This window comes from Pectinophora gossypiella, chromosome 8 (genome assembly GCF_024362695.1).
Source record: "Pectinophora gossypiella chromosome 8, ilPecGoss1.1, whole genome shotgun sequence".
In the NCBI taxonomy this organism is placed as follows: Eukaryota; Metazoa; Arthropoda; class Insecta; order Lepidoptera; family Gelechiidae; genus Pectinophora; species Pectinophora gossypiella.
The window spans coordinates 2,444,173-2,471,992 of record NC_065411.1 but is presented as its reverse complement, the minus strand read 5'-3'; the positions used below and the strand labels follow the sequence as shown (position 1 = coordinate 2,471,992).

Sequence of the window (27,820 nt, the reverse complement as noted above, 5' to 3'; positions counted from 1 at the left end):
ATGCAAATAATAATACTTAATATTTGTCGTATAGGGCCTATGTGTTGGCTTCGGCCCCACACAAGCCTTCCAAAAGTCCGCGACTCTATAGTCCCGAGACATGGAAACGACATACAAATAATAATAGAATAATAAAAAAGTATACAATTCAGGAGTCGCATAACAACTGGCAAAATGACGTACATTCAAAAATGTTAAACTGACCTTCAACAAGTTTATCCATGGTGATTACGTTGAATAAATGATTCTGATTTCTGCAGGGTTCCCAAGACGAATGCGAGCCTCTCTGCCTAGCCGACTTGCCCCAGGGTACGACAGGTCTGTACGCGCGGAGTCCGGTCATCTGCAGGAATCTGCGACATGTTAGGGTTGGGCATTACACATCATATTATTCCTAAATCAAATACTAGAAGCGGGTGCACGTTTATAATTTTATGCTAATTTTTTGAATTAATTTCTCGTATATACCTACTGACAGAAGGCAAAAGGGCAACCACTGCAAAAAGTAGCATGGAGAATGCTACACGGACAAGAGCGTGACGCTTAAATTAGTGATGACAGGTCTACTAGTACACACACACACACAGTGATGACAGGTAGTGTAGTGACAGGTATTAGTAGGTATACTAACATAACACAACATAAGCTCACGACTATATCCTAATTGGGGTAGTCAGAGGTACATCCATCGCAAGATGAGTGATCACTTAAATGATAAATATGCCTGATTTTAAAGGTTTCTCTAAGTAGTTATTAAATAACTTGTAATGTATACACCTACATTGATTTAAAAGATCGGTGTCGATATTGCAGTTTCTTGTCATTTCTTATCATTAACAACACCTTAGGAAATGACGTAGATTCAAAAATGTTAAATTGACCTTTAACGAGTTTATCTATGATAATTACGTTGAATAAATCGCATACTACACATATAAATCACACCTCATCGAGCTTTCTCTTAGACCAACGCGGTGGTGAGCCAACCTGCTTAGTACACACTAATTATTATTAATTAATTCTTACTAACAGCAGCCCAAGTCTGACGATAGCAGCCGAAAAAAAAGAAGGGATTGCGAGCGTGCCTCGACTTAAACTAGGGTCTTACGCCTACTTTTAATTAAAACGAGATGAAGCAATTCTTGGGAATATGTTTTAAAATGGTAGCTAGTATTTTATGCAAAAATAAGACGTGCTCTGAATGAACACAGTGAGAGTCGATGAATTCAATCTAATTTGAGTTGGTGTTCGTGGAACTAAGGTTGGAATGGTTTAGCCTGGAAAGCGGGGTAACGCCGGAGCAGGGGGCTTTACGAGGCTTGCTTTTTAAGTTTTGTCGTTTAAAGAATAAATCAACTTCAAACTTTCCTAGCATTCACCATGGGTGTTTAATACACTTTTCCATTCGCTCGAACCAGTTATTATAACATTTGTTCCACTCCAAAGTGGAGGTGTTTAAAATGGCTGACTTTAAAGCGTTGACCGCTTTTACACCGCATTGGAAGCTTTGACCACGAAGTTTTTAAATTTTAGGAAATGTAAAGAATTCGTTAGGGCTTATGCCAGGACAGTATGGGGGATGGTCAAGAATTTCTAACGTTTCTAACTTACGTTTTTACGTTTTTCTAACTTTTGTTACGTTTTTCTAACTTACGTTTTCCTGCTTCAAGTAGGTACTCAATCGTTTGACGAGCAGTGTACGTATGAGCTTGCGTTGTCGTGGTGCAGGATGATGCGTTGCTTTGGGCCAGATTTCCGAAGTTCGGCGATGACTTACGACAAACAAACGTTCTACGATCTTCAAATGCAATCGTCGCAACATGACCGGTTAACGGCCTCCGTGGTGGTCCAGTGGTTTGAGCGTTGGGCTCACGATCCAGAGGTCAAATTCCGGTAGGGATACATCACAAAAACCACTGTGATCCCTAGTTTGGTTATAGGACATTACAGGCTGATCACCTGATTGTCCGAAAGAAAGGTGATCCGTGCTTCGGAAGGCACGTTAAGCCGTTGGTCCCGGTTACTACTTACTGATGTAAGTTAGTAGTCGTTACATGAGCCATGTCAGGGGCCTTTGGCGGCTCAGTAGCAACCCTGACACCAGGGTTGATGGGGTTGGTAATCCACCTCACAACCTACACGATAGAAGAAGAGAAGAAGACCGGTTTGCGCCACGAACGTAGCCACCATCTTCTTTGAAATACTTCGAGAGCGGACAACTTTAGTCCGCTTTGGGTCGTCTTGCAAAACCCAGACTGTGGATTGTTGTTCGGAATTAGGATCGTAGGCATAGATGCAAGATTCGTCACCAGTGATGATGTCGTAGACGTGATTTGTTGACTCCCCTCGGTTGACGCGGGCCGCTTTATGATCGTTGGAAAGCAAATGCGGGATACAACGCCAAACTTGTTTTCTCACACCAAGTGCTTCATACAATATCATTAGAATGGTTATCCCCGAGATGCTTAATAACGCCTCTATCTCTCGATACGTCACATGACGATCTTCGAGGATTACTTGTCTCACAGCAACGATGTTATCTTCAGTGAAGGCGGATTTTGGACGTCTTTCACGAGATTTATCACCAGATAATTGTCCCCACTACCCTATTTTTCCCTAAAAAGTAGCATGGAAAATGCGACGAGTGTGGCTCTTAAATTAATTAGTGATTACTTATATTTTAATATTTTCGGGATTTTCAATTATGGATTCTAATATAGACCCAAGCATACAATAATGGAAACAATACTGCGTATAGAACGGTAACTCTCCGTTCCATACCAATTCGTATTGGGCGATGAGCTTACACTTTACCTTTATATGCAGTGTTCGGGGGTGCTAGGTATAGTTGTAACCAAACGTAACAGCCTCCTTGGTCTAGACCAAACAAATCTTGGTCTAACCACTAGTGGTTAGAGCATTGTGCTCACGATCTGGAGGGTTCGATTCCCGACGGGGACTCTTGTCAAAGTCACTCTGTGAGACTGGCCTTTGTCTGGCTAGGACATTGCAGGCTGAATCACCAGATTGGCCGCAAAGTAAGATGATTCCGTGCTTCGGAAAGCCAATCTCCAGTTGATTGATGTCTGTTATCCATGAAATTAAAATTAAATGGTTCTCTCTCTCTATTGCTGCGCTCTTGTCGGTGGAGTAATCGCCATTCCTCTCTTCTTCCCGCCAAAACCTTCACCTCCCGATACGACACGACCTGTACCTTCTCTTTTATTTGTTTCATTAATGTTATCCTAGGTCTACCCCTTCCTCTCTTTCCTTCAATTTTCGTCGTATCAGGTGGCCAAAAACATTAAATGGTTAAACAAAGGAAAATATTTACAGTGCCATCTATATTTATTTCAGGAATGTAGCCTGGAAAGTACATCATTTCTGAAATACAGGAGAATACCTATTACTTCCTTCAACAAAAAGAAAATAGGATTACCAATGCTTACATTTCTACTTTATTCACAAATTTACTACAAAATATTTGTATGGGTAAGGGCCTGTCCACATCACCACGGCACGACGTCGTCGCCGTGGAACGGTGCGGTGCCGTGGCGCGGCACGTAGCCGTAACGTGGGAATTTACGTTGCCGTACCGTAAAAATGTACCTCACGACACCGCAAAGTTACACACACAACAGAAGCAGAATACGTTTTGTGCGGTCCATATCTACAACGAGACTGTTATTTATTTGGTGAAGAATGTACCGAAAGTTTACAAGGCACGGCAACGTGTAACTTTGCGGTGTCGTGAGGTACATTTTTACGGTACGGCAACGTAAATTCCCACGTTACGGCAACGTGCCGCGCCACGGCACCGCACCGTTCCACGGCGACGACGTCGTGCCGTGGTGATGTGGACAGGCCCTAAGTATACTACATACAAATAATACCTGATTTAACATATTTTTTTAATATCACATGTCAATTATAAAGTAAATAAGTATTTTCTTTAGAGAAAACAAGTATTTTTTGATAATAAAATATATGTACCATTTTATTTTGGTTCTTTTGTAGTTTGTCTATGTCAATATTATGTATTTTTAATAACTTTTATTTCAGTTTAACAATTTCAAAATGAAGTGAAGAGGTATGTATGTCAAGAATCAACACCATAGCATATTCTATAAATACTAAAATACTTATTGTTACATTATTACCTACTTATCTATCTATAGGTAATTTTATCTATAGGTTCATATTAGTACTAAATAACAAAAATTTTCTAATTATAATCATTTCTTCAGACCCCGGAATCTCAGTTCCATTTCTAAATATGCTTTCATCGAGGGGTCCTCGACCATGCTCAAGACCTTTTCAGCTATTTCTGGGCTCTGCTGCAGCTTCGCTGACAGGGCTTCTGCCCAAACAATGAACACGCAGTTTGAACAGCCGGACTGGCAGCAAGATGTTGGTGGTTCATCTATGGATGCCTAATGAACAAACAAAAAATATTCTTAGGTAGGTAGGTACTTATTGTTTTTTTAAGAAGGGAAGTTGTGTTCTTTACTCAGAACTGTGGAGAATAACTGGGCTAAATACTGTGGAGGCTAATATCCGCCTTTTCCATAAAAGTAATAATATTATAAAAACTGAACTATTTTATAGAATCTTACATCTTTGGCTATCCTCTCCAGTTCTTTCTCTTTCTCATCTTCCGTAACCTTTGAATCCGTCGTCACGAGTCTTACTTGTTGTTTATATTGTTTCCTTAACCACGGTCTTAGAAGAAACCTTAGTATCTGAAACAGATGATTGAATAATGTAAATAAACTTTTAGTAGATTTTATATTTAGTTTAAAAATTCTATGTAACTTACAATCATCACCCAGTTTTATAATATAATTGATTAAAATAGTATTTTTCCTGTCCAAGACGTATTAATGTATATAATTTTACATAATATTTGTTATTATTTCACTTTTTGAGGTTATTTTTTTATTTTCAGATAAAGTTGTGTATCTCGTTTTAATAAATGCAAAATGTACCCAGTTAGAAAGAGATAGAAAATACGCAGTTTGACCTGTCATTTTGCAACTATAGAACGTAACTATTTGTAACGTTACTTTCAATGTCTAACGTTAAATATAGCGCGTTATGGCTTGTGAATGGGAGGCTTACAGATTGGCCACAGACAATATACGCGTCCATAGACTATTGAATCCGTTCAATCCGTACATTCACCCGTTCATCCATAGAGAATCGACCGGTCAGCCGAGGATAGAAGCATTTCGTTGTCCGTCATTTTTTTGGTCGTAATTTTACAAATTAGAATTTAATATACTGTGCAATAACTAGCTTTATTAGGTGCCCGATATCCTGGATTAATCGCAGCGTGCTTCCATATTTTATACTCGAAAAGCGACCGAAAATGTGAGTATCCATTTTGATTCTGTCCGATGAATGTGATAAGCTTTTATATCAGAATGACGAAGCCGCTAGCGCAAATGCCTGTTGTTGTAAAAGCAAGTCAAGCGTGAGTGTCGCTGCGTCGCATCGGATATTTATATCTTTACGTATCGCGGACAAATTCGCTTTCATTCATTACGTGTGATATTACTGGATATTTCTAACTTCTCGGATGGGGCGGCACCGAGCGTGCACATCCGTAGAAAATGTAGACATCGCGTATTCATTTTACTTTTACATTAGTCATTCGGAAAAAGAACCCTTTGTCATTGATATCTGTATACTGTTTATTATACATAGTTAAACCCTCCTGTTGATAAAGGGGAGGCATGTGCCCAGCAGTGTAAAGGCTACATACGTGCGTACATGGTAAACATGTATCAGAGAATTTGACACGTTATTTTAGTCTCACAAACGACATGATAGCCATATCTCGATCGTTATTTGACTGCACATTCATTTTACAACAAATATTATTACTCTCATAATCGTATAGGTTATTTTGTGCATTTTAGAGACTATATTATGTAAAATAAACCAACTTGTGCCATTCTAGGCCTTTGCCCTATCTGCATGATAGTCCATGGTAGTGGGAATGATAGCCAGTCTTGTCAGAATCATCATTCGGAAATAAAATGCTTAGTTGGGTACAATCCATGGGTACAATCCAATGAAATGAATTAATTAAATCTGTTCTTACGTTTAAATTTAAACAGGAAAATGATTTTAAATTGGATGTTGTATCCGTTTAGCTATTACATATGGATATACTAGGTTATTGTCCCTATAAATGTAACAGATGGAACATAAATAGGCAGAAGATGAAACAACTCGGTCTTTTGAGGCTCTGATTACACTTTTACAATCTTTACATAGTTGATGTTGATTTAGATGTATAAGAAAATATAAATACCCTTGCAAAGATGAAAATATAAGTAAATAAATGTAGACACAATTATTCAAGCATTTATCCTGGTCTAGGTAATAAGTTTTGTATAACTTACATAATTAGTATGATTCACCTGTTAAATGTAAACATAGGTAGTCTTCGAACTTCTTTGTAAACATCTATTGAATATGATTTGTTAGGTACCCATGTGATAGACTACAGCTTTGTTCACGATTTTGTCTGTCCTCTATCCTGGATATACCTAATTATGAAGTACCTACTACTAAAGATAAATTTTTGTTGAACCTTTTGTCATAGAATACAGAATAATAGGTATAGAACGGTAGCTCTTCGTCCGCACTAATTTGTATTGGGCGCCAATCTCGCCACCTCCGAGTCTTACTGTCTTAAATGACCGTAAGTCACTAAGGCGTCAGGGGTAGCGCGTGGACTGTCTCGATCGTACTTCCGATAGGCCACATAACGTTAGACCGAGATTTTTGTACGGAGTGTTTGGGGTGTCGATCCGGCGGTCCCGGGTTTAAATCCCGGTGGGGACCCATCACGATAATCACTTTGTGATCCCTAGTTTGGTTATAGGACATTACAGGCTAATCACCTGATTGGCCGAAAGAAAGATGATCCGTGCTTCGGAAGGCACGTTAAGCCATTGGTCCCGGTTACTACATACTGATGTAAAGTATGTTGTTACATGAGCCATGTTAAGGGCCTTTGGCGGCTCAATAGTAAACCCTGACACCAGGGTTGATGGGGTTGGTAATCCACCTCACAACCCACACGATAGTAGAAGAAGGGGTGTACTTTGTTACGAAAATAGAGGCCCACTACCATTATGGTCTGCTTTTGAGTGCCACTGCTGAACAAAGGCCTCTCTCTATTTTCCACTGTCCTCTATGCAGGCAGATGTTTCACCAATCCCATTCAAAATCAATTAGATCGTATTCTCCATCTTTCGTTCTCCGAAGAAGTACATCAAATCCTAATTATTCTGCAGCCAATAAAAATGTCCGGAGAACCCGAAGTGACCCGCACTCCCGAAGAAGAAACTGAGGAGGAAGAAATCAAGTCATCTTACAAGCCTCCCCCAGAGAAGACTATTGAGGAGATCCTCGCTGCAGACCAGGAAGACGAGTCTCTTAGGAAGTACAAGGAGGCGTTGCTGGGGCAGGCTCAGACTGGGACTGTTATTGTTGGTGAGTTATTTAACATTATAACAACATGGCATCACTCATCCCAGAACCAGTGGTGAATATAGTATCATATTATAGACCCACTTCTTGCCTGCTATGTTTTTTAAGTCCCATGTAACAACATAACATTGTGGACTTCGGCCTCTGTTGTCCAATGGTAGGAGGTCCCGGGTTCGAATCCCGATGGGGAAATATCACAAAAATTACTTTGTGATCCCTAGTTTGGTTAGGACATTACAGGCTGATTGTCCGAAGATGATCCGTGCTTCGGAAGGTACGAGGCCGTTAGTCCCGGTTACGTGATCCCGGGTCGTTACATGAGTCACGTCAGGGGCCTTTGGCGGCTTAATAGTTACCCTGACACCAGGGTTGATGAGGTTGGTAATCCACCTCACAACCCACACGAGAGAAGAAGAGATGGGACTTTGGCTATTTTGGTACCACTTTACTTAGTGCCAACTTTCATCCAAATTGCTGCAATGGTGTAATTGTGAAATGAGAAGACCCTTATAACATCAATAAGTTATTCATTACAATAAAATTAATATGCAACAATAACTATGCTGAGTAATCTATGCTAGCTGCAATGTTTTAGGAATACCTTGTAGTTTTGTGGATAAAAAGTAAACATTGTACTTTCACTTGCAACATTTTTTATCTAATATCTTCACAAGTTTATTACATATATCTTGTTTATAAGTTTACTAATCTTATCTCTGAAGTATGTCTACAAAACTCAGTCTAATCTAATTGTAAAATTTATCAAATATCCATTTCCAGAATTTACTATCTCTCATACTTATGTTTTAGAAATGTTTTTGTTGAAATAGCATGGTGACCAATTTTTAAAAGTATACAGTGCCACTAAAATTCGCCATATATAATGAAACCTCTGCCATTACAGACTATCGCTTTGATTGGTTAGTGTTTATGACAGTAACGGCTATGACAGTAACGGCTATTAACCAACTTAGTGCTGTCACCCACTAAGTTAGAAAAAAAGAACTTGTTAGAAACGTCATATATTATGCTGTACCATGCATACACCCTTGCTGTAGTTTTTTTACAGCCACAGTAATTAATAATACCTCTACAGCCTCAGAACGTGGTAATGGATAAGCATAATCCACGTCCGCAGTCCCGGTGGAAGCGGGCAGAACTAAAGTTAAAAAACCTACAGTCGCACTTTGCCTAAAATAGATATTAAGTATGCTAGAAAAATTGTTGTATCTAACATTTTGCCAAGCTCCTTTTCCTTTTCGTAAGATGTCCCTTTTAATAAGAAATAAGGTTCAATTTTATTATTTTGTTCACTTCTATATACTTTGTACCTACCTATTTCTTTCTTCTATCGTCAATAGTTCGTTCAAAATAATTTTCAGAGACTTACAATTATAATCTCGATTATAAGTAGCTCAAGATAGGTAACGTGTTGTGCGATTACCAAATACAATGCACCTACAATCTACAATACACAGATACAAACACGGATTAACACATTCATGGACACTGACCACAGGTCATAAATCTTTCATTCATAAATGTATGACACTTTGGATTGGAACATCGCCTGTAGACCTGTGGTTGAAAGTGTTAAAAACGCTATTTAATTGCGGTGCCCTTACAGGGTGTCACATGTTTGTACATTATTTACTTATAAGAACTGTAATACCATGTGACAAGCATTAAAGAAATAAATAATTCGACCCACAGAGGTCAGAGACCTTAACTATCTGGTATTCAAGTACCTCCTAAAATAGGCAGGATTTTATGTAATTTTCATTAACTTACATAATATATTTTTGCAGACGCCAACGATCCTCGGAAGGTGATAGTGAAGAAGCTTGCTCTCTGCGTGGTGGGACGCGATGACGTCGAGTTGGACCTCTCTGGGGACCTCACGGACCTTAAGAAACAGGTATGTCACTTATATATTGTAATATCCATAAAAGAGGTACAAAGTATTTTTATAATGTTCGAGCTTATACGGCAAATGTCCACAGGCGACTCGACAGTGACCACCTGCCATCAGGTGGCCCGCTTGGCTGTTTTCCGACTATGTCACGTAAAAAAAAAACCACTGTGCTTAAAAACTACCCCATTACCTAGTTATTTTCTGCAAGTCCTTTTAGCCAGTTGTACTGTTTTTCTACCAGTATTGGGCTGGTATTACCATCGCGGGGCAGTCGTCCTGTAAAAAACCGGACCTTTTAAATCTTCAGCTTCGGTAAGCGGACTTTGTGATAAACGGTATAATAAATCTTGGCTATATTGGCACGTAATCTTACTTATTTAACCGATGGTGAGATAGCCCTCTGCGAAATAAGAATAGAAATATGTTTATTTGTCAAAAAACTTAATCATGTATACATTACTGGCGGACCCCGCACTAGGGAAACCCTGTATCCCAGAGGCCCTGAACATTTGTTGTTAGCAATCACTTAATACACCGGCGAGCTAGTCTTTCATTGTAGTAAAATAATAACATTAACGTTACATTTTATAGGACACAATTGAAGAAAAAAAAAATAAAAAAAAAGAACTTAATAACGGTGTGCGTGTGCGCGCGTGCGTGCGTGCGTGTGTGTGTGTGCGTGTGTGTTAGTGTAGGTTTAAAGTGTTACGATTGAAAAGAATATAATGTTAAACTATGGCTTTAGTATTGTTGTGTACGAGTCATAACAATAGTAATAGCTATCAATAAATTGTACCAAAATACATTATTATTACGTACTACCAAGACTACTTCAAACGCATAGAAATAGCGCATTGGCTTTCTGATTCACACTTGATTAGTTATAGCAATAAATAATTTGTAACCATACGTCAACTGTTTACGATGTGTTATTGTATTTTAAACTCAACGCAGAACTTTTAGTATTATGACAAAACTTGTCTATTTTTTTCTTAATCCTCGAAAAAACTACTTACCTATAGATTTCGATCATATTATTATTATATGTGTATTGGTAGCACAGTTCCAGGCAAAACTCTAGCAAACTATCGTCCTCGCGTTAATTCTAATATATATTAACTATATAAGTACCACTTCTACTAACAGCCTCCGTGATCTAGTGGTTAGAGCGTTAGGCTCACGATCTGGAGGTCCGGGTTCGATTCCCGACGGGGACATTGTCGAAATCACTTTGTGAGACTGTCCTTTGTTTGGTAAGGACTTTTCAGGCTTGAATCACCTGATTGTCCGAAAAAGTAAGATGATTCCGTGCTTCGGAGGGCACGTTAAGCCGTTGGTCCCGGCTATTAGCCGTAAAAACACCTCCACCAAACCGCATTGGAGCAGCGTGGAGGAGTATGCTCCATACCCCCTCCGATTGATTGAGGGGAGGCCTGTGCCCAGCAGTGGGACGTATATAGGCTGTTGATGATGAAGTACCACTTCCAAATATTTCGAAAAGGGTCTAAAGTGTCGTATGGTTCGGTTTAATCTAGTTTAAACCTTAACCTTAACCTTAAACCTTAAGGAATTCGGATAACTATGGAAACGAGGCGCATTACTGTTTTGACGGTGCTATTTTTTGGGTAGGAACAGTGCATCTACTAATCTATAGAAGCTTTCCTAAAATAATATATAAACCGTTTCTACGAAAAAGTTCTGCATTCTATATCTGACGTACTAACGTAGGTACTAATAGTCAAAACATTTCTAGTATTGAACGTTTGAGAAAACAAGACGTTTACGTATAAAATAGTGTTCGTTGGTACATTTCTAAGATCTTTTTTAACCTCGTCAACATTCATCATTCACAGAAACTCTGTCTCATAAACCTAGTATTATTAGCTCTTGGAAGCTCATTATTTCGCTGCACTTCAGTATATTGCGTGTACACAACGCATCCAGTCTTTAGTAGGTCGATGTCTGACGTATGAACTAAACTGCATTGCCTATTAATGTAGGTATTTAGGGCTGCCAACAATGGCCATAATTCCGGCCCCAAGTACTTAAGAAATATGTTTTCGAAAGCATGTGGACCGAACTGTAATTGGGTCAATTTTCAAAGGTCAGTTTAAAAAAACGTATTTGCAAATCGTAAGGTTAGGCGCACCCTGTGAAGACCGGATAACGCTAGGCAGATGATGAGAATGAGCGCTCATTTTAGACCCTGAGGGGCTGAGGTGGGCGCCCGATACGAATTAATGCTGGGTGGAGAGGTATAGAAGACTATAAGTAGAAATATAGAAGACTATAAGTAGAAATGTCTGTATGCCATCCCTATCGTAACCGCGTGCGTTGGAAGATGAATTATAGGTCACATAGTCACTCAGTGTACATTTGTCTATTGAGAGCGAAATTAGTCTGGGCATAGCTCGCTTGTGTGGTATGGTTTGTTTCTCCCGCTTTCATCAACATCGCTAATTGGTTTCGGAGGTGTCCGTCAGAACTTGCGGGTGGAATATGAAGAAATGTGGGGGGTTGGGTTAGGTTATTATGTGATTAACGATACTTTGAATCATCGTCTCTTCAAGGCTAGAGTGAATAGGCATTTTCTAGTTAAGAGTGATCCACCCTAGACCACATCGTCACTTACCATCAGGTCAGATTGTGGTCAAACGCGTAAATTAAAAAAAAAGACGATTCCATTTTGGAGCAATACGCTTTATGACTTGAACAATGCGCGTCGCGTCGTGTCCACTAGTATGAAATAATAGCACTGGTTGAAGGTCGGTCTTTGACCTTTTCCTCTAACCCACACGAGAAAAGACAGATCCAGTTCTCATCTGTGACCTAAATTACACAGTCAATTAATATATTTTAAAACAAGGAAAAATAATCGTCCGTCAATCGTTGTCACGGTCCATAGATGTTGTGTATCGCTTTATAATTATAATTTTTGTCACGCAACACCGTGAGGCATGCAAGCGTTACTTACCGAACATGACTCATAATCTATACCCTGTTCAAACAAATACTATTTGACACATTACAGACACATGTCTCAGTATCTTTTGATTATGTTATTGAAGTCGGTTCGCCTACACTTTGAGTTGCCGTGAATCTAGTTTTCGGTGTTCGTCTTCTGGACCAGGAAATTCCCAAGGTAGTCGGGTGGTTTCAGTTTCCGTCCGTAAAGTTTGATACATCTATCGTGAAAGTGAGTCGCTTAGACAGACGCTTCAACAAGCTAAATCAATCTAACGCAAGCTACAAGTCGTCAAAGGCCTTGGTTTTGGAGTCCCAACAACACGTACATGCGAGCAAGATAGAATGAAGTAATAGCCCAGTTCGGAGAATGCGTGGGTTACATCGTAGTGTCACAGGTTCGATTCCCGACTCGGACTCTAAAGATCTATTCGACTTTTGAGTTTGAATTCATGTTTGGATCATAGACGATTGAATATCACGTGGTTTTCATGATTTGAGCCCGGTTAGTAGCAATAGGCTCACCCCCTATTACATGGGACTTAAACCATTCCAACTCCATACAAACGGGCGAAACGCGAGTTATACCTACGTGCTTGGATCTCAGCATGCGCTCGGCATGCAACCAGTCGCGAATGTCGCACAGTGACGAACGGACGGTGTGTTGTATTTTAAAAGATAACCGCGCGATTTTTCATTAAATTTAAAGTTAAAATAAGTACAAGTGCATATTTAATATGACGAGTAGGACATATTGTGCTGTATTTGGTTGCATGAACTCATCTATAACAAGTAAAAGATATTCCGTTGTCTCCTCCTTGTCCATGTTTCCCAAAACAATTTTTAATTAAGCTTTATATTCGAATGCGGATTTTTTATACTTTAAAATTTTATAATAAGGCATTTCGTACGTCTCAATCGAGGCGCAAATATTTTTCGGTCGCAAATTTATAAGACAAACATATATTTTTTAAATTAAACCTTAGAATAAAAAAAACATGCATTTTTATTAAACACTTCCTATTCCAATTACAAAGTATTTTATTTGTTTAAACAAAAAATCATAATTTACAATCACAAAACTAGATAGAAACTCAAAGTAGGCAGATGTAATTAAAATTCTGTAGGTGGGCAGCCCTATCGCATGTTTACGTACCGCGCGGGTGTAGGCATTTATTTCAAGGACACGGCCGAGTTACAATACTGTATGATAGTATTACCGTGTCACTGGCGTGGAGTGAGTGCCCTACACACCTCTGCATACACCTTCGGGGATACAGGCCCTAAGGCTGCGTTTCCATTGACGCGGAGCTGTGCGGAGATTAGCGGAGATGTGCAGGAATCGACCAATCACCGTGAGGGAGAGAGTGACAGAGCAACTTCGTTTTTCGCTCTCTCGAACGCTGTGATTGGTCAAATCCGCACATCTCTGCTCTTATCCGCCCATCTCCGCGTCAGTGGAAACCCGGCCTAATGCTATGTTGCGTCTCCAAGCACATCACTCAAAAAAGTCATCCTGGCTTCAACAACCATCATCATCTCCCTAGCATTATCCCGTTTTTCACAGGGCCCACTCACCTAACCTGAACATTTGACAGGGCTGGTTTTTTACAGAAGCGACTGCCGGTCCGACCTTCCAACCCGCGAAGGGAAAACCAGCCCAATACAGGTTAGGTCACATACCTCCGAAATTGCATTTCTCGGGAATGTGGGTTTCCTCACGATGTTTTCCTTCACCGCTGAACACGTGATAATAATTTATGATCCAAACATGAATTGGAAATCATTGGTTTAGGCCTGTGCTAGATTCGAACCGGGCATCAACAACCACGGATCATTTACTCCCTGTCACCAGGTGCCACTTTGTCGTACCTCGTCAGTCAAAAGTTCACAAGCAGTTCTAGACAGGTGTACGACAGTCGTACCATGATCTGTGACGCTCATAACCTACCTACACACTTTGGTCTCGAGCCAATACAAGCCACAGGACGGTAAACAACTAAACATTCATATCTAAACATTGATATTCTCGAATAAATATTTCATAAACGCAATTAACTCTATGTGAATTATAAAATAACGGCCTCCGTGGTCCAGTGGTTTGAGCGTTCGGCTCACGATCCGAAGGACCCGGGTTCAAATCCCGGTCATCACATCACTAATTTAAGAGCCACGCTCTTGTCGATGTAGCATTCTCCATGCTACTTTATACGGAAGTAGGGCAGTGGTTTCTCTCTTGCCTTCTGCCCCGCAGTACTCCGTCTGACGCGAGTGTGATGGCGCCCAGAATAGTCTCCGGTGGGGACATATCACTAAAATCTGGTTTGGTTGGACATTACAGGCTGATCACCTGATTGTCCGAAAGTAAGATGATCCGTGCTTCGGAAGGCACGTTATGCCGTTAGTCCCGGTTTACTACTTACTGATAAGTTAGTAGTCGTTACATGAGCCATGTCAGGGGCCTTTGGCGGCTCCATAGTAACCCTGACACCAGAGTTGATGAGGTTGGTAATCCACCTCACAACCCACCCGATAGAAGAAGAATTACTAAATATTCAAAAAAAAAATAATCGAATTAATGTTAGGATCGTAATAATTATCACGTGCTCAACCAGTGAAGGAAAACATTGTGAGGAGACCCACATTCCCAAGAAATGCGTTTCGGAGGTATGTGACCTAAATTCTAAGTTGTATTGGGCTGGTTTCTGGTAGTCGCTTCTGTGAAAAACTGGACCTGTCAAATCATCAGGTTAGGTAAGCGGACTTCGTGTAAACGGGATAACGCTAGAGACGATGGTGACTGCTCGTCTGCGGATATTTCTAGAGTCATTATCATAACATAAACAGCCTATACACGTCCCACTGCTGGGCACAGGCCTCCCCTCAATCAACCGGAGGGCGTATGAAGCATACTCCACCACGCTGCTCCACTGCGGGTTGCTGGAAGTATTTGGGCGAGTAGCCCGGGACCTACGGCTTATCGTGCCTTCCGAAGCACGGAATCATCTTACTTTTTCGGAAAATAAGTTACTCAAGCCTGCAATGTCCTTACCGAACAAAAGACAGTCTCACAAAGTGATCTTGTCAATGCCCCATCGGGAATCGAACCCGGACCTCGATCGTGAGCCCAACGCTCTAACCACTAGACCACGGAGGCTGTTATCATTATTTGTTTATTTGTATGTACGTTTGTCTAACACCTTTAATCTAGATATAACAAATTTGTAATTGTTTAGACATTTTCGAGGTCAAAGACCTGCCGATATAATCACAGATGTTAAAACTCTAAACAAACGGGTATTTTTAGATCTAACTGGAAATCTACTCACCTAGTTTAGATTCGTTCTAAGTCTGGCTTTGTTTTATTAGTGCGCACTAATTTGTCTAATGTACAATACAAAATACAAATATTATTGCACTTTAAAACAAACATTAACCACCTTACAAATATAACATAAACCGGGGATGAACGTGGGCTTAAGTATTTGACAGCCGAGCAAAATTGAATCCAATCATACAATTCGACTGAACTTTATTTGGCTGTCAAATACTTACCCACGTTCATCCCTGGTTTATTTTTTATTTGTAAGGTGGTAAAATACTCTTATAAAAAAGTTAGGTAGTACAACAGGCGGCAGCGGTAGGGGTGTACCAACTGTGGTGTGCTTCTATGCTGAATTAGAAAAGACAAGTTATTATTTTTCATGTCTGTGACATATTTATGTTTCGATTTGGACATGCACTTAAAGTAAGACGTCTTTTATAGATTATAGATCAGCAATTCCTATAGTACCGTATAAACCCACCATTAAAGTGAACTGAAGCGAAATTAATTCTTTTTTGATAGAACAGTAAAATAACACGCTACATTATAGGTTAAAGTTAAGAATGTGTTTCAGTTTTAAAATATTTGTGATTATTTATTATTAATTTATTAATTCACATTTAAATAACGTTATGGAAAACGTTTTAAGCCGTTGGTCCCGGCTATTATAACACGTAAAAGCACCTCCACCAACCCGCTGTGGAGCAGCGTGGTGGAGAATGCTCTACCCCCTCCGGTTGATTGAGTGGAGATCTAAGCCCAGCAGTGGGACGAATATATACCTAATTGGGCTTGTGGGTTTGGCTTTACATACACACACAGGGTGTTAGTGAGATCGTAAGTAACGAATACTGAGACGGATAATTCAACCCAGGATTCTCAGTCGATATCAAGTGGAATATTTCGTCGCAATATTCATGTATTTTTAAGTTACTTTAAATTCAATATTATACTTTTGCGATGAAAATACGATTTGATAACTCACAATCACGATCTGAGACATCCCTCAAAGTTTTCGTTACGATGTCACTAACACCCTGTATAATTATCTCACAAATTAGCCATATTCTATGCAAAAAAACCTACTGAGTAGTCCGCTCAACTCCGTTCAAGTGGCCACGTTAATAGGTAAAATTATTAAAAATACTCGTAATATAACAGGAAACTTAATAGTAATAATTGTATACAATAGTTTATCAACGCTACTTCCTATTAAGTAGGATAGCTATAACTATTAAAATGTATTATTAGAATAAATATATAATTCACGGACTAATAAATTCTTGTTTTTTTATTGTTCACTACGTCGTCTACTAGTTTCAAAAGTGGCTGCTAAAGTGTTTGTGAATTTTAACCTATGAATTATTTCTTAAATTCCAGGTGTTCACCATAAAGGAGGGCGTGCAGTACCGGATAAGGATCGACTTTATCGTGCAGCGGGAGATAGTGCACGGACTCAAATACGTGCAAAAGACATACCGGCTCGGCGTACCAGGTAATTTGGTTTGACTTACTTTGTAAACGTGTCTAGCTAACACGATACATACATACATAAACTCACGCCCGTAATCCCTAATGGGGTGGGCAGAGCCACAAGTAATCAAAGACAACTTGCAGCCACTGTTGATACGAATTCCAAAGATGGATATGATGAACCTTATGGTGATAAGGGATCAGCCTATCGCCCATAACATTAGTCCATCATGTTAGAGGACACAATCCCTCTGTCGGTTTTTACGACATGCCCGGGAAGAGAAGCAGCTGAACGTGTTCTAACACGATGGTGTGTCAAAAATATACCTAACATAATAATATTGATCTTTAGGCGATGTGAACAGGGTATTAGTGACATCGGAACGAAAACTAGAGGGATGATTCAGGCCATGATTCCGAGTTGATATCAAGTGGAATTTTCCGTCGCAAAAGTATAGAACGGAAAATGTTAAAAAACACTAAAATGTTCATGAATTATCTGACAGGAAAATCCATTTGATATCAACTCACAATCATGGTCTGAATCAGTGACCTGTAATCGTAAAATATAATATGATGGGTATACCTCTACATTATTTCTCCAATCACTTTATCATTTCTTTTGAAAATAAGGAAATGACGGAACCCTCATCTTTTGATCCTTATATATCGTTATCGAATATCGTCAACGCAGATAAGACGATTTCTTTATCGAATATTATCAATGTATGTTTATTTATTTCTTATATTATTATTATTTGTGATTTCTTGTTACTAATATAACCGTGAGATATATTAGATATATTACCTAATATTAAGTGTTTTGTCATTAATAAATATAATATTTTATGTTTCCACGCCCGTCTCCGGACAGTACCCGGTATGTACCTATGCTGTTTAGTATGCAGTGTAGACTAACAACCATATTAGCTATTGAACATGCACCGTATTTGTATATAATGTCGCAATTGTATGCAATTTGGTCACTTGGTGTTGTAAAGGTGTCACCATACGCGACTTATCGATGACGAATCGCCCTTGCCCGCTCAGAAACCTTCATGTCAAGGCTTCTTTTACATCATAATTCATTTAAAGTTCATTATTGTTTTTGTTCAGCCAAGTAGTGAATCATCAGAAAAAAATCAACCCGACTGTAAATTCGATGTAATAATTCAAGTAATTTAGTCTATGGTAAGGTAGCAACATCACTTAAACAATGACATTTCAAAGGTGAAACTGCTGCCCAATACACTCTTCATACAATTAGCAATTCTTCACTCCCATTTTTTGCTGGAATTTCCGATTTACCCTTTCCTAGACCTATACTGCCCCCACCTACGTCTTACTTTTGTATTAGTGTACTATACACTCCTATATATTACGTTCACTGCTGAGCAAAAGGCCTCCCCTCAAATACCCGAAACAAAAAAAATAAAATTGGTGTACAAATAAAAAATCAAAGTTACGCCTCGTATCCACTAGGCACTACCAATTAACCCGCAACACGTAACGCTCATCATGTACGGCAACGTTGCACAACAGCGCGCGACGTTGCCAGCTGAAGCGCAACACGTAACGCTCAACATGTACGGCAACGTTGCACAACAGCGCGCGACGTTGCCAGCTGAAGCGCAACACGTAACGCTCAACATGTACGGCAACGTTGCACAACAGCGCGCGACGTTGCCAGCTGAAGCGCAACACGTAACGCTCAACATGTACGGCAACGTTGCACAACAGCGCGCGACGTTGCCAGCTGAAGCGCAACAACGCGCAGCACGTAACGCTCAACATGTACGGCAACGTTGCACAACAGCGCGCGACGTTGCCAGCTGAAACGCAACACGTAACGCTCAACATGTACGGCAACGTTGCACAACGGCGCGCGACGTTGCCAGCTGAAGCGCAACATGTCGTGCGGCTTGTTGTTTGTTTAGAGAGCATCGTTAGTCGAGCTTCAAACGTTGTCGAGTGGAGACGTGAAACGCAACAACACTAGTAGAGACACTACAACGTTGCTAAACAAAAGTTCCACGTTAAGTTACAATATTTTGAGCAACATGTTGTGCCATCTAAATCGCTTAGATGTAGAACACTACACAATACACTTGTTGTTACTAGTTAGTTGCATTTAGTCACATATGTATCACTCTAGTTTATGGTAGCGACCCATGCTCATGCATATATGGGAATTCCACATACTAAGACTGGTCACTCTCGTTTCTTCCACTCTATTCAAAATCTCATGCATGCTCACCGGTTTATGGTACTCGGTCTTGAAGTCAACATTTGTAAATAAACACTTTAAAATAGCATGCCAAAGTTATAAGTGTCTCCCTTACATCAAACAAGATTAGTAATCAACTCCCATTCATAAAATCCGAAAAATGAGATTGATTTTTGGCCAACTTTGAGCCAGTGACATAAACCCTAATGGCCCTGATGCCTGCAGAACACTACACACATCCTAATTTTATTTTAAGTTATACCTGTCATTTTCTTATCCACCGAAAAGGAAAAGGACGGGTGATTGGCAGCTGTTTAATTTAAAAATGAATGTGTGAATGAATGAATAACCCGGGCGAATCAAATAGGTATTTCACTGGTATGCAAACCATTTGAGGTGTGCTATCAACTAAAATTTTGTCGGGTTATTATTGACCAATGTAAAATTTTTACAGGCTTATTTTAGATTTCTGCCTAAAATTGACGTGTGTTGTGTAAATTTCATGCCTGTAGATTACCCGTCTCTTTCTTTTTCGGCGGATAAGAAAATGACAGATATAACTTAAATTTAGATGGTGTGTACAGAATCAGCACCATTGTCTAACTTAAATCTCTCTCATTCCAGTGGACAAAATGACCCACATGGTCGGCTCATACCCGCCTAAGACGGAGATTCAGTCGTACACCACTCCGCCAGAAGACGCCCCATCAGGCATGATGGCCCGCGGCTCCTACTCCGTCAACAGCCTCTTCACTGACGATGACAAGAACATCCACCTGCAATGGGAGTGGTGCTTCGACATCAAGAAAGATTGGAAAGACTAGATCAGCTGGGGCCCTGGATTGGACATCGGTGAGTAGTGCCATAGTTCAAAGGGGCTAGCTAAGTCGCAAACAGAGACGTTCCTATTTCTATAATCGGTAATGAAACATGCACATTGACAATCCAAGTCAATCTACCAGGCGGACATATCTATCTCGCGTCACGGTTGCATACCAGATATTCATTAATTCCATATTACGACTTCGTATTAAAGATAGCAAGCTCACTTCTCATTACAATCTTGAAATGTTCAAAAGTAGAAATGCATTTATTTAGTAGGTAGCGTGTACCACCAAAGGCCATATCTTCACTAGTCATGACTTACCCGTATCATTTATCTAGTGACATCGTAACGAATACTGAGGTGGATAATTCAGATCATGATTCGGAGTTAATATCTAGTGGAATTTTCCGTCGCAAAAATCATGTTTCCTTTTTAAATATCTAAAATTCTATACTTTTGCAATGGGAACTTCCACTTGATATCAACTCGGAATCATGGTCTGAATCACACCTCAAAGTTTTCGTTACGATGTCACTAACACCTGTATAAAGGAACATGCAACATTACAGAGTAACCTAATGCGTAGTATGGCGAGAATACAACACATATTCTAGATATACAAAAACAAACAACAAGAAAAATAATAAGACTGACGGTTCACGGGCGTGTGTATGTATCGTTAGCGATTGTAGACATGGTAAAGCTGTCAAGGTTTGCTTCTTGGCTACGCCCTAACGGCAGGTAGATGTTGGTTTACGGTCTGAAGTTCGTCAGGTTGGACTGGGGGGAGATACTTTACCTTAAATAAGATTTAAACTTTACTGTAATTATTCGATTAGACATGTCTGCCTTCTAATTGTTTCCTGACTACCATAGCGCCGCGTCACGAGGGCCGGTGCTAGATGTAGCTCCAGCCCTCGCGACGCGGCGCGAAATATATCGAGGGCTTTGACTGATAGCCGGAAGTCTATCCACGTAGAAGGCATTTGCTGCGTCTATAGATCGAAACTCTCGATATATTCGCGCCGCGCGGTTGCTGTGAGCTTGCCGATAGTAAACTTTGTTCTTACTTTAAAATGTATCCGTCGACTGACCATTTCCTATGGCGGAATACATTTAATACAAACACTTTCGTCCCCTAAGGTCCTCTGGCATTTTAAGCGTATTCAAGGCAAGACTTTGGTAGCTTATTTTCGATGACATAATCTATTAATTACTCCGTTAAATATAGAGCAGCTTGATTATTTTGAGAGCTGTCAGATCAATACCACAGCCTGGACACTTCATACAAAAATCTCGTTATCTATGTATTGTCTATCGCGTAAGTGTGAGCGAGACAGGCAAGTCACCGCTCCCTTACTCTTTAACGGAGACTTTAAATCTAGCTCGGCGCCCGACACGAATTGGTGCGGGGCAGTGTCCGTTCTATACTTAGTATTATTCTTTATTCTATGTGTCTGTGGCGGACCCAACTAGTTGGCCAGCTAGTTCCGCTCACATGCAACAGATGGCGCCACATTCAATAATGCAGTCTTCAAGCAGTCGTGAAACGCGATATCGAAGTTTACACAGCAAGACGCATATATAAACTTCCAACATAATACCGACGGATCGTCGATCCCTAGACACACTACCAAGTTGTGGCTAGCTCCGTTCCGTACCCCGAAAACATCCTTTGGCGGCAGCACACCCTCGCCGCCAAAATGGTGACATCGACGTGATATTTCGCACTGGGCTGACTTATCTATCTGTCCTATCAAATTAATCATGCTGAATTTACCATTAAATAGCTAGAAAACTATTAATAGGCTGAATTTTCATACATTTTATACCATATACACTTAATGATAATAGAAAGTATGAGTTACCAAGTCTCTCTGCCTTCCCTCCTTTACAATATGAGTGCCTGACCATTGATACCTCTAATTGTCATAAATGTTTACACAAACTAATTGTTCTAAGCTAAAGACTAATCATGTAAACTAAAGTATTAGAATTGTCGAACTTCCATTTTGTAAAATTGTAACTAAAAATTGTGTAATTTCTTCCGTTATTGATGTTGATAAAATATGTGATCTCTTTGGAGAATTGGTGATGTAGCATTTAATTTTAGGCGCCGAGCAAACACACTTTTGGAGATCAATTACTTTAAAAATGCTATTTTGTGGGCGTAGTCAACAACTATATATCGATACCAATAAGTACTTCAACTACACCCTCGTTGGTAATCGACCATTTTCTTCCCTTGTTAAATAATATACGATATGTGGAGCTTGCACTGCGCGACACGATACATACCGTGGAATGTTATCTGCATAGATAAATGTCGTACATATATTGGTAATATATTGGTAAGACCGCGGTATCCACGCGCGACAACATAAACAGTCTATATACGTCTTCTTACTTAATCAACCGGAGAGGGTATGGGACATACACCAAGCTGTTGTTGGTGGAGCTGACCCTGCACGCACTTAAGTTGTTCTGTTAATGTTGTTCTGTTTGCGCGGCGCCTTAACTATAGTGTTGACTGTTGATATAGTCAGTATTATTCCCGACTTAATGCCTCAACTGTGGCCTTTGCAAGTAAGTGTCATAGATGTCCAATCCAGTTGTTGTGGAAGTGGTTTATGTGTTGTAATTTTTTAATAAACAAGAGTCTCCTTTCGAGCGTCAAAGCACTACTTAAAGGTAGGTAGGTATAGAATGGTCGCGTTTTGTGGGTCGATTTATTGCGAAATATTTTTTGGTCGTGTTTCGTGTGGTTTTATAATTCTATGCCGTAATGGATCTTTTAAAAAGTTTACGGGTATAACACGGAAAAGGACAATGCTTTTGACTTGTTATGCCTAGACTTTTTAATCGATTCATTCATAGTATTACCACACGGAACGCGTCTAACAACATAAATAATCAGACGCTCGGAAACTGACTGTTCTATGGTAACCATGTAATTAATTTCCTTTTCGAAAACGCTGGAAACGCGACTTATATACTTGTTTACTAAATTGACAACGCACCAACCGCGCCCAGTTCATCCAGTTATATTAATCGTGTCGAATAGCGTGGCTGACTGAATGATATTAAAATTAAATACTGACAAAGTAGTGCGTAAGAGTCATTAGTTAATACATACGTCAACAATGTAGATTTTTGATCCTTATTGCATTGATATCGTATATAAATAAATAGACTACCAATCACTATAAAAAAGTGTCCGCGTCTTGTCACTAAGCGACGGCGTGTGTAAGAAAGATCCAATTCAGTCGAAATATTGATTTTAATTTAAAGGGCGTTGGGTCCCTCGCTCAGCAACAATAGATAGCGTAATTGTAGCGGTGATTGAAATTATTATTTTTGTCATAGATACACTAAACTAGATCTTCAAGTAGTGGCAAAATTTTAGCTTAGTTTTATCTATGTCAAAAATAGTAAATTCGATCACCGAATACACTTATGCCATTTATTGTCGCCGAGCTAGGGTCCCAACATCCTTAACAACCTTTACATCTTAGTTGATGGAACTAACTTATAGTACCTACATACTTTAATGTATATGATACGTAGTTACAACGCCGTTCGGACCCTTTTTTAGAAAAAAGTCCTTAGCGATTGTGAGTCAATTTCTTTATAGTATGTCAGTGCCTTATTGTAATTTTACATTATAGCTAATTTTGAGGCAAGAAAATTATATCAATCGTGTCATTCTATCACAGGATTTTGCTAAGTGCTATGTATAAGGGTATATAGGTTTTTGACTGACCGAACTTCAATTTCAATATTTCTTGCAGTTCTGAAAGTAATGCTATCTCTTTCGTGCACTAAGCACAAGTAAAGGACGGTATTATGTCGGAGCTTTCAAGCTAAAATATGACTTAAGTTTCGTCCGCCAGAATCTATACTATACTTGTTTAATATTAAATATTGTAGATAAGAATATTTTGCGCTGTTCAAAATCGACGTAACATAGCATGTATGGACTAAAAACCCTTATGAATTCACTAGATATTATAGAGCTCAGTATCAAACTTAGATATATCCAATAGTTGGTACCTATTTTTGTATGTATACCGCTTATAGTGAACAATGTTCTAATATACCCTTGGATATCGTAGGTAAATCAATGTGAGTATTTTAAATACATTTATAATATGAGATTTTTAGAGGATTTTAAGCATTATTGTGGTTTGTTGCGGCTTGCCAAGTTAACAGAGAATGTGGGGGGGGGAAGGTTATTTAGCTAAAAAGTCCACATCGAAGCAATTCATTTAATAAGAAAGCAATATTGCAATTTGACATTTGCGCATACAAAGGTAAGTGCGCAATGGAAACAAATGTCAAATAGCAATATTGCTTTTTTAGATGAATTGCCAAGACAGATAGTTGAAGAAGAGCAGTTCAAAACTAAGACCCTAGGTCTTACAAGTTAAAAAGCAATAATCATTTTTTTTCTTCTAATATTAAGAAATATAATCTCTGTTAGCAAGGTAAGGTATATTACCATGTTGTAGTCGAACCACTATAAAGACACTGGCTTACCAGCATTCCTGTATCACGCATTTTGAATCGAGCCGAGATATTGTGGGTAGCATTTGTATGGACATTGATTTAGTGGGGAACATCCTTTATAATCTTTGTAATCCCTTAATGGGATGTAGTAGCTTTAGAAGCCTTTTGTAAAACTTATAACGTAGGTAGAACAGATTTATAAGAATTCATAGACGGATAACGTACGCCTTAAGGTGCCTGAAATGTAAAAAATGAATAAATAGCCTATATACGAACCGCTGCTGGGCACAGGCCTCCCCTCAATCAACCGGAGGGGGTATGGAGCATAACTCCACCACGCTGCTCCACTGTGGGCTGGTGGAGGTGTTGAGCTAGTGCCTTCCGAAGCACGGAATCTTTTTCGGACAATCAGGTGATTCTATGTCCTAGCGAAAAAGGACATGTCTCACAAAGTGGTTTCGATTTTTCCTCATCGGGCATCGAACCCAGACCTCTAGATCGTAAGTCCAACGCTCCAACCATAGAGGCCTGAAATATAAATTTTATGAACTATATAAGGCACCTTCCCATCATCTCTGATGTTTAAGTACCAAAACTTAGTATTAAAATAAGGGTATCGGTGCACCAAAAAAAAAAAATGAAATCTATTTTTAATATTTCACTTACAAAATATAGCTTTGAACCAGTGCCAGTCAATAGTAAAGAAGGCAATAATATTGTAAAGTATTAAAATAAATGTGTGTGCAGACTCCTCAGATAGAATTAAATTAGACCTTAAGATGTTGCAATAAAGTACATTTGGACCGTCATGTTGAATACTCAGAATTTTCGATGGCATTTATAGAGCTGGACAAATCGCTTATGCGTATATTTGTTTGTGTGTCAAGTCTGACGCCCAAAACGATTGTTGTACAACATACTAAATTCCAAATTTAAATAATGAAATTCCAAATTTAAAGAAACTAATTCCACAATTTAAAAAAAATATATTAAAGAAAATAATAGTATTTTTCTATTTAAAATAATACATACACTAGAGTGACCATAAAGTAGATTATTGGACATCTATTTTTGGGCATTAAACTCGACATACAAGCAAAATAAAATAAAAAAAATTGGTATTGGATTAAGGTGCTTCAGTGTACGCCACTGGTGCTCTCCTGATCTTTAATATAAGGCTTCCTTTTTATAAAATCTAGAATTACGCCCTATTTTAAAATTATTATTCCTATTGGTCAGTATGATAAACTTATTCTTAGTTATACCATAATGTCAAAGTCTTCTATTATAAAGAGAGTATTTGTAAAAGAGAAATAAATTAGTATTTTAAAAAGTCTTTCCATTTTTAAATACTTTGCTTCTCGATTTAATGTTTGTACGAGTAATTATAATTCGCACATTTAGCCAGATTTTCTTTATGATTTGTAAAAATAAAATTAAAATGCCATTAAAATGTTGACAATTTATAGAGTTTTGACCCCTGGTATAATAGAGTCGTCGTTCGTGCGATTATTTTTATTGATTTTATTTGTTACTGCTACAATTTATTGCATTATGAATTTATTTCAATAGATGTGTAAAGTTCTATGCAATGTAATAGTTTGGCCAAAAATAAAGCTTATTTATTCAAAAAGTCGTTTTATTTCGATAATAATTGTTAGTTTTGGTCATAAACTTACAAAACAAAACCCTCTTAAATGAAGACTTGCATTCGCATTTTTCTATGATGTTAATTAAAATATTTGACATATAGTGCAGCCTTGTTTCATTTGTCAAATAAATGAATACGATATGGTCATAAACTATAAACATTGACGCGATTTCTTACATTTCTAATCGAACTAAGTATACAAATTACAATCAGTTAGAAAATGTTCTAATCTACAAATATAATTGATAACGTTATGATTATCTACTAATTCGTTTGACGCCATTTTGACTCGTCATGGGAGTTGCTAAATTACCTACATATTGCGAGATATAATCTTGATAACACATTAATTGCAAAATGTAAAAATGAGAAAAAATATGAAAACGAAAAAGATGAAGGAAAGGAAGAATCCTAACCACTTGCGCTGTCCCTATCTATATACCTACCTGAAAAAAGCCCGGCTTAAGCATTCATCTATTCAGATACCAGACACAATAAATTTTACATTGTTTGTGTGAGATCTGCGTTCTAGCATTCGAAAGTTTAAAGAAAAAAGGGAAACACTAAATTAAGTGGCAGATTAATTATCAAGCAATGAGGAACTTTCCAGACTACGTTCCCCAAACACACTATAGATGGCGGTTATAAATCAACGTGGTTTGTAACATTTTATTAGACGTCTTCCGACACAATAATCGACTGCGGCGTTGGTAAAGTATACACACATCATTCACATAAAAGTACTCAAACATGCATCACAAACCATTGTTTCCTCTGCTAGATTGGCGAGTGAAGAAATTGTAGAACGCAGCTGCTTATCTTCCTGCTCCCGCGGTACAGCAACCGCGCGGCGCACGGCGCGATATATCTTGAGGGCAGCCAATAGATGCAGCGAATGTTATCTACGCAGATAAACGTTGTTCGGGTAATTGAGTATTGATCGAAGCCCGCGATATAATTCGCACCGCGCCCGATTTGGTTGTTCTGCCGCGGGGGCTAATTACAATCGTTAAAGGCCATGCATATAGTAGTTTATCTACGCATATATAATAAGATAAAAGAGTAATTAATGCAATTCCGAGCGTGGCTGTTAAGTAGTGGTTAATTGAATCGGATGCTCTGCCCACCCTCATAGATTACAGGGCTTTTTACATATTCATAATATCGTTGAGGTCGACTTCGTTGTTACGGCTGTGGAATAGCTTGGAGGACTCAGTGAAGCTGAGGGACAGGACCACTTGGTGTCCGATGTGCTGGAAGGGGCAGAATGCTGTCAACCGGCTGGGTACGTAGCTCGCATGCTGCAGCTTCAGGGGCATTGCTATCGCCATGCATCCACGTTCTGGAAATTGAACAATTCGACTGACAATGAGGGACTTTCCAGATGAAGTTCTTTGAAAATCACATAGATGGCGTTGTTG

The 27,820-nt window shown here is 39.1% G+C and overlaps 3 protein-coding genes across 8 annotated transcripts in view; 1 reads left to right on the top strand and 2 right to left on the bottom strand.

Moving 5' to 3' along the window:
• Positions 1-259: 259 nt before the first annotated feature.
• LOC126368970 (uncharacterized) overlaps positions 260-27,820 on the bottom strand; it is a 60,817-nt gene continuing 33,256 nt past the window's right edge. The window contains exons 5-6 of one of the 5 annotated variants that reach the window (XM_050013242.1): positions 27,163-27,301; positions 260-353 (exon numbers count right to left, since the gene is read on the bottom strand). In XM_050013242.1, coding sequence (XP_049869199.1) covers positions 27,177-27,301 — 125 coding nt within the window. In that variant the 3' untranslated portion in view covers positions 260-353; positions 27,163-27,176. Of the gene's footprint in view, positions 354-9,593; positions 9,701-25,830; positions 27,302-27,551; positions 27,742-27,820 lie in introns of those variants that run through there. The other 4 variants (XM_050013240.1, XM_050013238.1, XM_050013243.1 and 1 more) reach the window with 4 other exon arrangements.
• LOC126369005 (oxidoreductase-like domain-containing protein 1) lies at positions 3,875-4,978 on the bottom strand. Its single transcript, XM_050013288.1, has 3 exons — positions 4,820-4,978; positions 4,617-4,742; positions 3,875-4,433 (listed from the first exon to the last, which is right to left on the bottom strand). The coding sequence occupies exons 1-3, from the start codon at positions 4,823-4,825 to the stop codon at positions 4,236-4,238; spliced, it is 330 nt and encodes a 109-aa protein (XP_049869245.1). The 5' UTR covers positions 4,826-4,978; the 3' UTR covers positions 3,875-4,235.
• Positions 5,187-26,381, top strand: LOC126368982 (rho GDP-dissociation inhibitor 1). 2 transcript variants are annotated; one of them, XM_050013259.1, is made up of 6 exons: positions 5,187-5,373; positions 7,314-7,512; positions 9,318-9,427; positions 17,094-17,208; positions 20,038-20,265; positions 21,716-26,381. In XM_050013259.1, the coding sequence occupies exons 2-5, from the start codon at positions 7,323-7,325 to the stop codon at positions 20,235-20,237; spliced, it is 615 nt and encodes a 204-aa protein (XP_049869216.1). In that variant the 5' UTR covers positions 5,187-5,373; positions 7,314-7,322; the 3' UTR covers positions 20,238-20,265; positions 21,716-26,381. The 2 variants fall into 2 exon arrangements, with proteins under 2 accessions (XP_049869216.1, XP_049869215.1); XM_050013258.1 differs by having other exon boundaries at positions 5,188-5,373; positions 20,038-26,381.

Excerpts from the sequence above, each read along its gene's own strand:
- LOC126369005 (XM_050013288.1), bottom strand. Across the intron at positions 4,434-4,616 it reads TGGAGAGGATAGCCAAAGAT|GCATCCATAGATGAACCACC; the intron begins GTAAGATTCTAT and ends TTTGTTCATTAG.
- LOC126368982 (XM_050013259.1), top strand. The coding sequence starts at position 7,323 with ATGTCCGGAGAACCCGAAGTGACCCGCACTCCCGAAGAAGAAACTGAG. Across the intron at positions 7,513-9,317 it reads GACTGGGACTGTTATTGTTG|ACGCCAACGATCCTCGGAAG; the intron begins GTGAGTTATTTA and ends ATATTTTTGCAG. Across the intron at positions 9,428-17,093 it reads TCACGGACCTTAAGAAACAG|GTGTTCACCATAAAGGAGGG; the intron begins GTATGTCACTTA and ends CTTAAATTCCAG.